Source organism: Nematostella vectensis, chromosome 5 (genome assembly GCF_932526225.1).
Source record: "Nematostella vectensis chromosome 5, jaNemVect1.1, whole genome shotgun sequence".
NCBI classification, from domain to species: domain Eukaryota; kingdom Metazoa; phylum Cnidaria; class Anthozoa; order Actiniaria; family Edwardsiidae; genus Nematostella; species Nematostella vectensis.
This window is the reverse complement of record NC_064038.1, coordinates 5,026,681-5,040,501: the sequence shown is the minus strand read 5'-3', so window position 1 is coordinate 5,040,501 and position 13,821 is coordinate 5,026,681. Positions and strand designations below refer to the sequence as shown.

Here is a 13,821-nt window from a genome sequence, read left to right as displayed (position 1 = left end):
ATTGGAATCCTGTAATTTAGCTTTTAAGGCTACGAGAGGACTAATAAACGAGTATTATTATACTAAAGATTTATTACAAAAGAAAATATCATTATACATTCGGTTCAAACTAAAAAAAACTACATTTTCTTCACTGAACTGTTAGGATAGAATCATAATAATTTTTTATTTTATTAATGATGAATCTATACACTTATACCTTCATTAGAAGCTAAGATAGCGAACCATTTGCAGGGCCGAGAAAGAGTGGGACCAGTAGCGGCGTGAGTCTTGACTGTACCCCCCTCCCCAATATTTTCTTTATGTTTTTGTACCCCCTTAATATTTCGAAGCCTGCTAAAGCCCTGATTTGCGTGAAAACATGGTAAATGGATTGTTAGAAAATCAAAGGGATGAATAAAGAAATAAAAATATGAATTAATCCATACCTATCTAAAAGGCTTTATAAACCTCGTAGGAATAATCCAAACTTAATTGTTGGGCTTGACAAAAACAATATGATCCTTTTCTTACTGAGAGCCTATCGCTACCATTACATTGCGACGTGCGCTACCGTGGCCACCTTGACAGTTTTGTGAAGTAAGCCAATATGGATAAGAGAAACATGTAATCTGAGATGACGTGCGCTACCGTGGTCACCTTAAGCTTTCTTAAGTAAACCAATTACAATGAGGATTTGAGAAACGTAGAATTTGATTGACACGAACTTTACCAAATAACTTTCAATACTTAGAACACAGGTATCCTATTTTTAACCAAATAAATCCTGCTATAACTGCACTTGGGCAGTTTGATTCCCAAATATGGACTCTTGCACAAAAAGTGCTAGTAAGGAAACTTCTAGAAACAACAGCGTGGAGACCATGTTCCACGTGACGTTAATCCCGAGGATGTCAAACCCTACGGTCGGGATGACATTTTGAAGGTAAGAGATGTATTTCTCGAAGTTAAACTTAGGCAGCTTCGCCCTGTGCTGCAGTCGGCCTACAGCTTTGGCAGTGCCTCTGAGGATCAATTCCATCACCCGTTTACGGTCCACCTTTGGTTTTTCTCCTTTTTCTTTATCATCGTCCGTTACACCTTCTTGATCACTAGCAGATGCTGATCGCACTGATTCTTGGGAGGCCTGTGGAAACAGCTTTCCCGTATCTTTTTGTGATCGAGAGTTCGGGCTTTGCAAAGAAGAACTCGAGTTTACTCGGGAAGGGTTAGAGCTTGCGTCGCTTTTGTAGCCCTCGCTTCGCGCTTTACGACTCGTGAAATCGTCGTCATCTTCGCTACCACTGACGGATGAGAAGTGAACGTTTCTAGGCGGTGGAAATAGCTTTTCCCCAAGTGGTTTCAACTTTCCCCTGATGGGAATTTCCTCTACATGACTTTCCGTATCGGAATAGGAACCATTGGAAAGATGATTAGACTGGATTGGACGTAATGGCATTAGACTGCGACGACGAAATGTTTTGTCTTCTGTCTTTTTCTCTTGAGGTTTTCGCGCGCTTTTTATGCGTTTGGTGAATTTTCGCCCGAATTTCTTGTCCTTATCCTTCTTCTTGTGATGTTCAGGCTCACTTTCCTCGTCCTCGTCTGTACTTTCGGGTCTCTCGGCCCAGGCTTTCACCACCACAGCCAAATACCTGCAGGAGTTGAGTAGATTAGGTGATGTGGTGGTGCTGTGAGGTGATTTCGGTAAGGTGAGGTAAGGTGATGTGGTGTGAGGTAAGGTGAGGTTAGGTGAGGTGCAGTGAGGTGATGTGCGGTGAGGTGAGGTGATGTGCTGTGAGGTGATGTGCAGTGAGAGGTGATGCGTGGTGAGGTGAGATAAGGTAAGGTAAGGTGAGGTGATTTGATGTGATGTGATGTGGTGTGATGTGAGGAGAGGTGAGGTCGGTAAGGTGATGTGATGTGATGTGATGTCAGGTGAGGGTAGGTGAGGTGAGGGTAGGTGAGGGTAAAGTGAGGTGAGGGTAGGTGAGGTGAGGTGAGATGAGGTAAGGTGAGGGTAAGGTGAGGTGGGGTGGAGTGAAGTGTGGTGAGGTAAGGTGAGGGTAAGGTTAGGTTAGGTTAGGTGAGGTGAAGGGTGAGGTGAAGGGTGAGGTGAGGTGAGGTGAGGTGAGGGTAAGGTGAGGTGAGGTGAGGGGAGGTTGGTTGAGGTAAAGTGGATGAGGTGAGGTAAGGTAAGGTGAGGTAAAGTGAGGTGAGTTAAAGTGAGGTGAGGTAAAGTGAGGTGAGGTGAGGTAAGGGTAGGTGAGGTTGGGTGAGGTGAGGTTGTTTAAGGTGAGGCGAGGTGAGACTAGATGAAGTGAGGTGATGGGTGGTTAGAAAACAAATTCTTACCATTTGTATTGCTTGGTGACCCAGGCCGCAAGGCATAGTGGGTAGACAGAGCAGATAGTAGGCACGAGTGCGAAGAACACGTAGCCAGCTTTGCGCTCCTTGTACAGATAGTAAAACGCGTTCACCGCTAGGGACGCGACGCTGTAAATCACCAAAAACGCCAATGAAACCTGCGTTTAGATGGAATAGATTAGATTAGACCATACAGTTATACCAAGATACTGCTGACAATACATCTTTATCAAGCTATAATTTCATAAAAACGTAAAAAAAGATAATCACAAAATTGAGACTACTGTAGAATCTAATTGGAAAGTTTTGAAATAATTGCATGCAAAACAGTTATAAAAATTAAAAACTGAGTATTTTTTATTTGGAAATCTGTAGTGCCCGGCCAGGTTTCATCTTGCATTGTTTCCTTTACCTTTCGTTGTAAAAAACGAAAGACGAAAACAACTCTCAAAAAGTCATATCTCAGTCGATTTTTTCAGCTAGTCTTATAAAATTTTGACATTTTACTAATAATATGACTTTCCCGAGAATCGGGGGTTATTTCTGAAAAAAAACATGAAACATTTCAAAGCGTTTAAGCGTGAAAATGGTATATTTCACTACCAGTGGCGTCAAATACATATCGGTGCATGGGAACTTGCTGAAGTTTGTGAATATTTTCTACCCACCCTACAAGCTGACGCAGATTTCTTGAGGAAAGTCCCCCTCTCCGCGAATGAGTGTACCGCTTGGCGAAAAGTTATTGGTGTCTCTTTATTCTTTAGATGAGTCGACATGGTGTCTGTGAAACAGTTGCATACAAGGGGAAGATCATTGTGGTTTCCAAGGGGGGGAGGGGGGGCCTCGGTTTAACATAGAATACCGCTAAAAAGGAATACAAACTAAGACTATCGTCTTTTAACAAACAACGAATAATACATGTAACCCTTGCTACATATTTAGGTACATGTAGACCATATGTAAAAAAATTCCCTAAAAACGCTTGCCTCCCCCCTACTTGCCCCTTCCCGTCCGCCGCCCCTGTTATTACAGGAATAAATTTCCGAAATTATAAGAAAATGGCCAGTAAGGGTGTTGCTGTGTATATTTTCTATGTACCCCCCCCCCCTCAATATTTTGAGGCCTGCTACCAGCCCTCATTTTCACGTACCGTGGTAGTCGATCATTGAGTATCCTGTTATGTACATGTTGCACATGGCAATGCACCAGAACGAGGCAAAGGCGTATAACACGTGCACGTTGGTTACGAACCAGACTGCTTTAAGAAATATCTCGACCGCCGCTGGCACCTTCTGCTCGAAAGACACGCTGAAAGCATTGTCGTACCAATAGCAAAAGAACTCCAGACCGGTAGCGAAAAGGGAGAATGCGATGACAACGAGGGGGATTCCCTGGAACACATGTAATCAGTTGTTAGTTATGGATGCATTCATGGATCAATAGGGTTCTAAGTGTGTTGGTGGCGATCTTATGACGACGGGGGATTCCCTGTAACACAGTCAGTTGAACTATAGATATGGATGTATTTATGAATCAACATGGGTCGAAATGTGTTGGTGGTGAATACGATGACCCGACGAGGGGGATTCCCTGTAACACAGTCAGTTGTACTATAGATATGGATGTATTTATGAATCAACATGGGTCGAAATGTGTTGGTGGCGAATACGATGACCCGACGAGGGGGATTCCCTGGAACACAATCAGTTGAACTAAAGATATGGATGTATTTATGAATCAACATGGGTCGAAGTGTGTTGGCGGCGAATACGATGACCCAACGAGGGGAATTCCTTGAAACACATGAGATCAGTTGAGCTTTAGTTATGGTATCAATAGCCGTCGGAGTGTCTTGGTGACGATCATTAGAACAGAATGGGGTATTCCCTAGAAGACTTGTTCTCAGCTGCGCTATTTATGATTGTATTAATGGATTAATAGAGGTCGGAGTATGCTGATGAGGAGATAAATAACACTGACATCGACGGGGATTCCTGGAACATAGGCAAGCGCAGCGCAACGCATGTAATTTCCCGATTGTCTCCGGAACGCAAGAGCAATCTTTGTACTTTTTGTTTATCGAGGGTAGCATATTTAACCGAATATACAGTTTTCTAACATATGGCCCTCGGTTAGTAAGCACTGTCACTGGGGGTGGTCACTGCCAGAGGGTTTATTGCGTCCCCAGTGGTTCTTTTACGTCCCTTCGGTTCAGGTTAATGTAGTGCAGCTTGAAGAGACGGGACCTCCGGTTTAGTGTCCTTATCCGATAAGACTGGAAACACGGGAGAATAACTTCAACTCACTTGTGACACAAATCCGAACCAAGGCAGGAACCCGGAAAAATCCCCAGTTTGAGCCAGGATTCGAACCTTGGCCACAGCGGTGAGAGGCCGACGCGCTAACACACTTGGCCAAGCGCCAGAGCACGCAAAAAGGGAGTGTTGAGGGAGTGAAAATACGATAACGAAAAAGAGAATTCCTGGGGAACGCATATAACAAGTTGTGCTAGTTATGGTTGCATTCATGAATCAGTATAGAGTGTTGTTTACGGTTTGTTTTCATAAGTTTACATAAGAGGACAACGAAGAGGATTCCTGGGAAGACATCATGTGCTAGTAATGTATCTATAAATTAGTCGATATTTTTTCTGTTACTATCTCGGCCTGATAACAGGCTGGACGCGTCTCTTCTTGAATATCATAAATAGGTCAACCTCCTATATTAATGCGCTTCACTGGGCAATACTGCCAGTGAAAAGAAATATATTAGAGCTAAGATCTACAAATTTATCTCCGGCCATATGTTTTATATATTGATAACCCTCCCCCCTTTCCCTGGGGATAGGACCCCCCTATGATGTATCCTAATCTACCCCCGGCGAATGTTCCGCGTACTTTAGGTTAGAACACAGGTATTCAACTCACCCGAAATACTTTTCTCAGCCGTGCACAAGTCTTCAAATACTCTCCGCTCCCCTCCAACTGATGGAGTCCTTTCTCAAGCCAAGGCATGGCTTTTCCTTTTACAGAATACGTGCAAATAGCCAGCCCTGCAAACAGCAGGAACTGAATTGTTAACCAGGCGTAATCATACGTCTTCTTCGCCGATAGGAAGTCGAATGCGCAACGGATAGTCAAGCTAAGTATCCATACAATTCCCCCGAAAATCCCTTGAAAGCGAAACCGTTTATCCACGTAGCCAATTAGAAGCAAGAGAACCAAAATGGGTCGCAGGGTGTCGTCTGCTTTTAGTGACATAACCGGTTTGGCAGGTTCAACTGGTTTTAGACTGTGTTTTAAATCCTCGTCTGGTTTGCGGCTGTGTTTCAACTCTATAGGAGAGGGTGGGGTATTGATGACTAGTTTCCCTTTACGCCCTCTAAGCATGTTGGAATGCTTGGTGGAAATCTTGGAGTCAATGATAACGCTGTAAAAAAAGGAATGAAATAAATCAATCAAAAAGATACTTTATTTGTATGATGTATGAATACATTTTGTGTGGTTTGCAGAAATGCTCCATTTCCTTCTAAAATACTTCTTTCAGAGCCCTCCTCTTCCAAGTGTGCTCACAAATGTTTTCACGCGGTCTCGTACCCAGATACCCTGGGTACCAGAGCCTCAAGACTTCTCTCGTCCAGTGACGCTCAGCAATGCCGTGACGAGGCTTGTCGCGACATTTTTGCAGGCTGAGCGTAACTGGACGAGGGCAGTTTGGAGGCTCTGGTACCCAGGGTAGTACCCAGACGTCGCGCGGGGCTTTTCCGTCTTCGCTTCAGGATTCCTGTGGATGTTGGTGCAACTGCATATAACGACTTGGTACGAGTCTGGGTTTGAACTAACGACCGTAGAAAGAAAGCACTAGATTGTCTAGCATGGCTGTCGCGCTGAAGTAACCTTTCCAGCGTAGTTAATTAAAAAATGCTTTGATATGATTATGATTGTAGATGGGGTTCCAATTAGTGAATTAACCGCAAAAAAATTGATATCGATCAAAATAAGAGTGACTGACGCCTGGCGCACACTGTGGTGAAGATTTCACGCGTACACTTTGCACTGCCTCGCGAGGTCAAAAACTTTCACGCGTACACTTTGCACTGCCTCGAGAGGTAAAAAAACTTTCACGCGTACACTTTGCACTACCTCGCGAGGGCAAAAACTTTCACGCGTACACTTTGCACTACCTCGCGAGGTCAAAAACATTCACGCGTACACTTTGCACTACCTCGCGAGGTCAAAAACTTTCACGCGTACACTTTGCACTACCTCGCGAGGTAAAAAACTTTCACGCGTACACTTTGCACTACCTCGCGAGGTCAAAAACTTTCACGCGTGCACTTGGCTCTGCCTCGAGATGTCAAAAACTTTCACGCGTACACTTTGCACTACCTCGCGAGGTCAAAAAATTTCAGGCGTACACTTTGCACTACCTCGCGAGGTCAAAAACTCACAGTGAAAGCAAGAGAGACTTCTGCCTCGGTTGCTCGTAGGTCCTAATTTCGTTCGATCGACGTCCGAACACTGTGAGTTTCTGTTCTGGCCTCGCGAGGCAAAAAAAAAATAAATAAATGATAAAGAAATAAATTTCGAACGAGAAGGCCCGGAAAATATATAGGGGATATAGTCAACAAGGCGCAAAAAAACCCGAATTTAAAGTACTCAAAATTTATCCTTTAGCTCATAAGCAAATACTATTGCCTAGCCAGAATTATTTATTTTAGATTTTAAGGCACACCGACAAAAACAAATGTCTGAGAAAACGCTCAGTCAAAATTGAGTGCCGATCGCGGGATTCCTGTGGCAATAAAAACCTAGCAAAGAAAATATAGGGAAGAAAGTTTTGAAGTTACATAAATAAATAACAAAGCATATTATTTATACAGCTTTTTGATGGATATAACTAAAAAATACGCGGAATTACTATTCAATACCCCCCCCCCCCCCACCTCTGCTTGACAACAGTTGAATGTTTCGTGATTATAGCGGAGCCAGCGCGGCCGCAGGCCGCGCGCGGAGCTCCATAGGTATAGAAATATGGTAAGCTATGCGACTTGATTTTGTGGTCATCGCGCGGTTACCCTGTGGTGTCACAAATCAGCCAGTAATCCAGCCGCGCAACTCTCAGGCCCCTCTCGGTCTTACGCTTGTATGTGTTTTTAGTTCAAAGTTCGTATGTTCACAGAAAAAAAGGCAGTATTTAATAAGAAAATATGCGGATTCAAATGGTCTTTTAGAAACCGTTTTGTCTGAAGTACGAGTCGATAGTAAAATCTACCCGAGTGTTCGTGAATCCTGCCCGTCGCAACAGCTAACGAGAGGACTATGGAGGATCTACACTACCATTGTATATTCATTCACGTCTATATTTATGTAAAGAGATCCTGAGAAGAAAGGGCCTTGATGTCTGTTTCCAGCTATAAAAATCATTCGCTCGTGTCGACGAGTTCCTTGCTAGCAGAAATTCGACAACTTCACACTTTACAACAAAAGCGAATAACACAAACACAACAAAAAGCGAAATAAAAACTGCCAAGGTAAGTTTTAGACGACGATTTGTATTGAGAATATGAAAGTTATTTTCCTTTTATTGTTGTGCTTTCATAATGCTCGTTTGTTCATTTTTTTTTTCCCATAACCAATCGCTCAGACTAAAACACCGTACCAGCTTTAGTTTGACGTCAAGATGCCATATCAAAGTCATATATCCTTGTTTTGATGTAAATACGTAAATACTTACAAGTTCTATAAATTCAGGCGTATATTCCTCACGGTAAGTAAGAATTTAACGACAGAAATACGTAGTAGTCTAGTTACTGCATCAATGCCACTTAGCTTGTTTCTAGAGTTTGCTTTGAGAATTCGTGGTCTAATCAAACTTGTTGAGCATAACACATCCTTTGATATTCTTCGTTCTCTCTATACTTTATTGACTTCGTTGAGATATTTAATAAAGGCTGACAATGGCATCCTGTCATATATTGCTAAAGAAGACCTTTCCTGTCTTTATATTCTGTGTATTTAGTCTTTTCAAAGATACAGCAACATTTTTTTCAACATTATCATAACTACTTTAACTTCAATTACAAAAGAATTTTCTCTTAAAAAAAATGCAACCCTTATTACCTATATTGTTTTTGCTTTTATATTGTCTGCATCTTGCATACTTTCTAATGTGTTTATTTATTTTTTATTCAAATAGTTGTGGAAAATTAGTAAGGTTATAAATGGCATGATGAAAATATTGTTTTGAAAAGAAAAAAAATAATTAATTGTTTTCACTTTTATTTAGGTAAAACCACCCAAGGACTACCTGAGGGCCATGATTTATAATAAAGGCTGGAAGGCATAATAATAGGCAAATATTAAGATAATATAGTAGGGGACTTCTTACTTTTATACAACAGTATAAGTGTAATAGGTTTTTTAGAGCAAGATACTTGCTCTCAATGATAAATCTGTAAAGAAAACATTTATCTATCAACCTAAAGATAATGAGAAAAGGGAAAATGTTAGGAGAGTGTTGTTGCATTATTGTTAATTTTTTTTTCAAAGATATACTCCCATTTCTTCCTTTTTTCTCTCTACTGACTATTTTTGTATGCAATTGATATTATTTGCTGTTTCCCCTCTGCACCCTAAATAAATTAAAATATGTTAGGTTTGAAATAAGACATTTTTATTTAGCACTACTTTCAGTAATATCAAGGATTTTTTTTAGAATTTGCCTCCCAAGTAAATTTGTTCTTCTCCATTGCATTTAATTTTGGAGTAGCATTAGCATGTGTAGATCCAGGGTTTCTATAAAACAGCAGGCCACCATGCTAAAGGGTGGGTGAACCAATATGTAATGCACGACTGTAATATCCTTGGTGATGGAGTATTACCAGTATGTGATAGACAAAACTTCCATATGGCACCTGAAATGTATAACTATATCATTATATCTTTGGAATGCTGTTTCATTCATTATTTGTTATTTTGCAAGGGCAAAGCTGGTCAGAATGTAGCTTTGATACAAGTTCTATACTTCTATAAAGGGAAGAGGTTTATATTAGATCAAAGTACTTAAATTATATAAAGATAACAACAAACTTGTGCTTTTTCAATAATAAATTTGTAAAGAAAACAGTTTTATATCAATTCTAAAGGTAATAGGGAAAGGAAAAATAATAAGTGCTCAGTCAAGTTATTATTGCATTATTGTTATAAATGTTTTAGAATAGAGTAAAAAAATTTCAAATAGAGTCACATTTCTCCCTTTCTCCGCTCCCCATTTACTTTTTGTTTATTTGTATATTTATTCCTCTCTGCCTCCAACATAGATCAATGAACATGGTTTGGTTTGAAATTAGAAACTTTCATTAATTTAGGATTTGCCTCCATTGCATTCATTTTTGAGTAGCCTGTATAGGTGGATCCAAAGTTTCTAAAAAAAAAAAGGCCAAAGGGTTGGTGCACCAAATATGTAATGCATGTCAGGAGGTATATATGTGGAGTTTAATTTCAACACATTCTTCTGAATAATCAGTTGCAGTACGTGAAAACTACAGTATGGCATCTAATTCTTTGGAATACTGTTACATCCTTTATATATTCTTCACAAGATCAAAGCTTGTTAGAATGCTATTTTGATAAAAACAAAATATAGATAGTGGAGTTAAATAAGAGGGAAAATAAGAATTGACCATTAGACTCTTGAAAGTCATTCTCGTCAACTAAGACACCTAAACTTTGACAGCCTTTTTCACACCAAGGTTTAGTATTTGTTAACTTTCATACTGCATATTTAATATTGTTAAATGAGTGCTTGCTTGATACATTTGGAGTGGCCAATGCAACAGACCCATACCGAGGGTTTTTCTTGGGGGGGTGAGAAATAAAAAAAATGGCCTTTATATTTCCGGGTGGGGGGGGGGGGGGGGGGGAGTTCTCTGATAAAATTCTGACCGCGCCTTTGCAGTATTTCCAGGGGAGGTTTAATGTCGGATCTGGCTACATACCAGAGTGAGTTCTGTCTACAAATAATAGCACGTCTATTGAGAACCTAAAGTGTTTCTTTGGCCGTTGTGTGTGTGCGTGTGGGTGGGTGGGTGGGGGGGTGCATTCGCACCCCTCCTAGGTGTACGGGCCTGTACAATTCATGATGACATGGCAGTAAAAAAATACTTTTTTAATCTACTTTAAAAAAACATTTTAAAGACACCTAGCTTCCCTAAATTTCCCCTATCAGTCAACACAAAAAGGTATCAAATGCTGGCTCCGCCATTAGGTAGTGCCTAAATCTATAATTACTGTTCAATACCCCCACCTCTGCTTGACGACAGTTGAATGTTGCAAATACGTTTCGTAATTATGTATAAAAACCATTATTTTGTGCACGCGACAACTCTCACGCCTCGGTAATATAAAAATCATAACTGGTCGATAGAAAGAAGACTATTTCGATTAATTTAAAGTGCCATTAAGAGTTGTTTCTCCAACAACTTCAAAATCATCAACCACGTTTAAAATGATATCATGCTGACTCGATAGTCGTGCAAAACAAGTTGAAAGCTTATCAGCGAAGACTGCTAAACGATACATAAGATATATAAAGCTTCTGAAATCAAAACTTATCATCAACATTACCTTGTAGATTCAAATTCATCTCCTCTAAAGTCCGCGTCTCGAAATTTAAGCGAGTTATAATGCGCTTCAAGCTAGAGTTCCCAAAACACGCCGTCCCTCGAAGAAATTAATCATGCATAAAGTCCCAAAATAGATTGACAGCTAAGCGAAATTCACTTCAACAATTCCTAGATTCACCGAGCAACGTCTTCGTGGCTTTTGGCAGAATCTTCTGGTAATTACTGTTCTTACTTTGACAGTAGCGAAAAAGTAATGTAGCTGAGCCAATAACGACTTCGATATTATTAACTTAGTTGATCTACAACGAAAATATTTTGAAACAAAACAAGAAGTCTTTTGAACAACACGACCTCCTATTGTTAAAATGCTGAGTTGAAAATAAGTCGCTTTGTCTTAAGAAATAGCAGGGCCAATACTAAGGGTTTAAATAAAATTACAATAGTAAATAATTCAAATATTCTATAAAGGCATTCTTCAAGTTCTTAGTCCAATACTCTGTAGAGTGATGTAAATATAACACTAATAAAAGTTTACTCGAATGATTTAGTGACAACAACTTACCTTCAAACATAGATTTTCAATACAAAAAGGTATCAAATCCTGGCTCCGCCATTAGGCAGTGCCTAAATCTATAATTACTATTCAATACCCCCACCTCTGCTTGACAACAGTTGAATGTTGCAAATACGTTTCGTAATTATGTATAAAAACCATTATTTTGTGCACGCGACAACTCTCACGCCTCGGTAATATAAAAAATCATAACTGGTCGATAGAAAGAAGACTATTTCGGTTAATTTAAAGTGCCATTAAGAGTTGTTTCTCCAACAACTTCAAAATCATCAACCACGTTTAAAATGATATCATGCTGACTCGATAGTCGCGCAAAACAAGTTGAAAGCTTATCAGCGAAGACTGCTAAACGATACATAAGATATATAAAGCTTCTGAAATCAAAACTTATCAACAACATTACCTTGTAGATTCAAATTCATCTCCTCTAAAGTCCGCGTCTCGAAATTTAAGCGAGTTATAATGCGCTTCAAGCTAGAGTTCCCAAAACACGCCGTCCCTCGAAGAAATTAATCATGCATAAAGTCCCAAAATAGATTGACAGCTAAGCGAAATTCACTTCAACAATTCCTAGATTCACCGAGCAACGTCTTCGTGGCTTTTGGCAGAATCTTCTGGTAATTACTGTTCTTACTTTGACAGTAGCGAAATAGTAATGTAGCTGAGCCAATAACGACTTCGATATTATTAACTTAGTTGATCTACAACGAAAATATTTTGAAACAAAACAAGAAGTCTTTTGAACAACGCGACCTCCTATTGTTAAAAATCTGAGTTGAAAATAAGTCGCTTTGTCTTAAGAAATAGCAGGGCCAATACTAAGGGTTTTTAAACCCTTAGTATTAAAAATAAAATTACCATAGTAAATAATTCAAATATTCTATAAAGGCATTCTTCAAGTTCTTAGTCCAATACTCTGTAGAGTGATACAGGTAAATATAACACTAATAAAAGTTTACTCGAATGATTTAGTGACAACAACTTACCTTCAAACAAAGATTTTCAACGGCTCAAGATACTACGTCCCCATTTGCGTACTGGTGATGAATGTTTCTCTCTCGGGACATCCGAACAGATGTCTAGATTGTCTAGCTTCGTAGGTTAGCAATTATAAACTTAGTAGACAAAAGGAGGTGTTAGTCATTCTATAATTTGCATACGAATTCTAATTAATGAAAAGAAAACAATAAAATGACGCCTGAAAGAAGAAACACGGAATTGTTTCACCACAGGCGGACCAGAGAGTCTCTCTTCTCTTGGTGGGGGAACTTTTCTCTCGAGGGACTAAACCCGTTTCAGCGCCACAATTCCCCTTAAGAACAACACACGAGGCTAATATTATAGTAATGCAACTAGCTTTATTGAGAAAACAGTCAAGACACAACTTCAAATTATATTTAATTTTCCTGAAGGATCACGATTCTAATCCTGGTCGGCCTGTGGTTTCACCAAGGAAAGAGAGATGTAATGAATCGTTGTTCTCTCTACGTGAAATAAATATTTGCATGGGATGGAGCAAAAGAAGCTTTGTCGGAAGCGGCAATAGAAAAATACAGGGGATCCGAAAAAGAAAAACATGATCACACCTTGAATTAACAAGAAAAAACTGAAATACAAAGAAAAAATTGGAATACTGGTGGTTTTTGACTTTGTGCTCCATCGATTTATGTTTTGGAAATCGTGAGACAAGACCGTGAACGTGTTCTTGTAACGCACGATTCCCGCGAAATTTCGACGGCTGTAGGAACAGATAACATTCCCTTCTGATCGATGCTTTCTCGCGTAATTTGGTTGCTCGTTGTTTTTTTTTTCTTTTCTTGAATCTCGCTGCGCCCTAAAGCCATGGTTTACTTGCTCGGTATTTATTGCGATGTTTAATCGTGCAAATACGGCAATGTATGAATTGCCGTAATATTTACATGTGGACTTTAAAAGCACACTAGCATACACACATTGGCACCAGTCGGGCCAAGACGGGACGCTAGCACAGTCTATTACCCGTGCAGTTCGGCAACCATGGACAGCTGTTTCGTCATTATTAGGACTCGTCAGCATGGCATAGCTGGTTTGCCTCAGTTAAACTTCATCGGCAAAAAATCTGCAGGGCGACTTCGACTCGAACGAAGTGCTTTAAACCACAGCTTAGATCAATGTGGGATCTAGAGCTGCGACCGGGCTAGCGTGATGCCAATTGTGCGACTTTTCGACTCGAAGTGCTTGACACCGATGCTTGCGTGACACTGCTCTTTCAGTTTTAATTTTGAAGTATTTTAAC

The 13,821-nt window shown here is 40.1% G+C and overlaps 1 protein-coding gene and 1 long non-coding RNA gene across 4 annotated transcripts; one reads left to right on the top strand and one right to left on the bottom strand.

The window, feature by feature from the left end:
- Positions 1 to 54: 54 nt before the first annotated feature.
- Positions 55 to 12,710, bottom strand: LOC116616152. 3 transcript variants are annotated; one of them, XM_032378076.2, is made up of 6 exons: positions 12,533 to 12,710; positions 5,274 to 5,775; positions 3,497 to 3,737; positions 3,015 to 3,127; positions 2,335 to 2,504; positions 55 to 1,634 (listed from the first exon to the last, which is right to left on the bottom strand). In XM_032378076.2, the coding sequence occupies exons 2-6, from the start codon at positions 5,733 to 5,735 to the stop codon at positions 770 to 772; spliced, it is 1,851 nt and encodes a 616-aa protein (XP_032233967.1). In that variant the 5' UTR covers positions 5,736 to 5,775; positions 12,533 to 12,710; the 3' UTR covers positions 55 to 769. The 3 variants fall into 3 exon arrangements, with proteins under 3 accessions (XP_032233967.1, XP_032233966.1, XP_048583282.1); XM_032378075.2 differs by lacking the exon at positions 12,533 to 12,710 and adding an exon at positions 11,950 to 12,249; XM_048727325.1 differs by lacking the exon at positions 12,533 to 12,710 and adding an exon at positions 10,974 to 11,284.
- On the top strand, positions 7,337 to 8,689 carry LOC125562963. Its single transcript, XR_007308015.1, has 2 exons — positions 7,337 to 7,879; positions 8,635 to 8,689. It is a non-coding gene; the product is annotated as an uncharacterized LOC125562963 (long non-coding RNA).
- Positions 12,711 to 13,821: the final 1,111 nt, after the last annotated feature.

Bases quoted from the DNA above. Each gene is read 5' to 3' on its own strand.
- LOC116616152 (XM_032378076.2), bottom strand. From the start codon at position 5,735: ATGCTTAGAGGGCGTAAAGGGAAACTAGTCATCAATACCCCACCCTCT. The intron at 3,128-3,496 runs GTACGTGAAAAT...ACTGTTTCACAG, and splicing joins CTCAATGATCGACTACCACG to ACACCATGTCGACTCATCTA. The intron at 1,635-2,334 runs GTAAGAATTTGT...CAACTCCTGCAG, and splicing joins GTCACCAAGCAATACAAATG to GTATTTGGCTGTGGTGGTGA.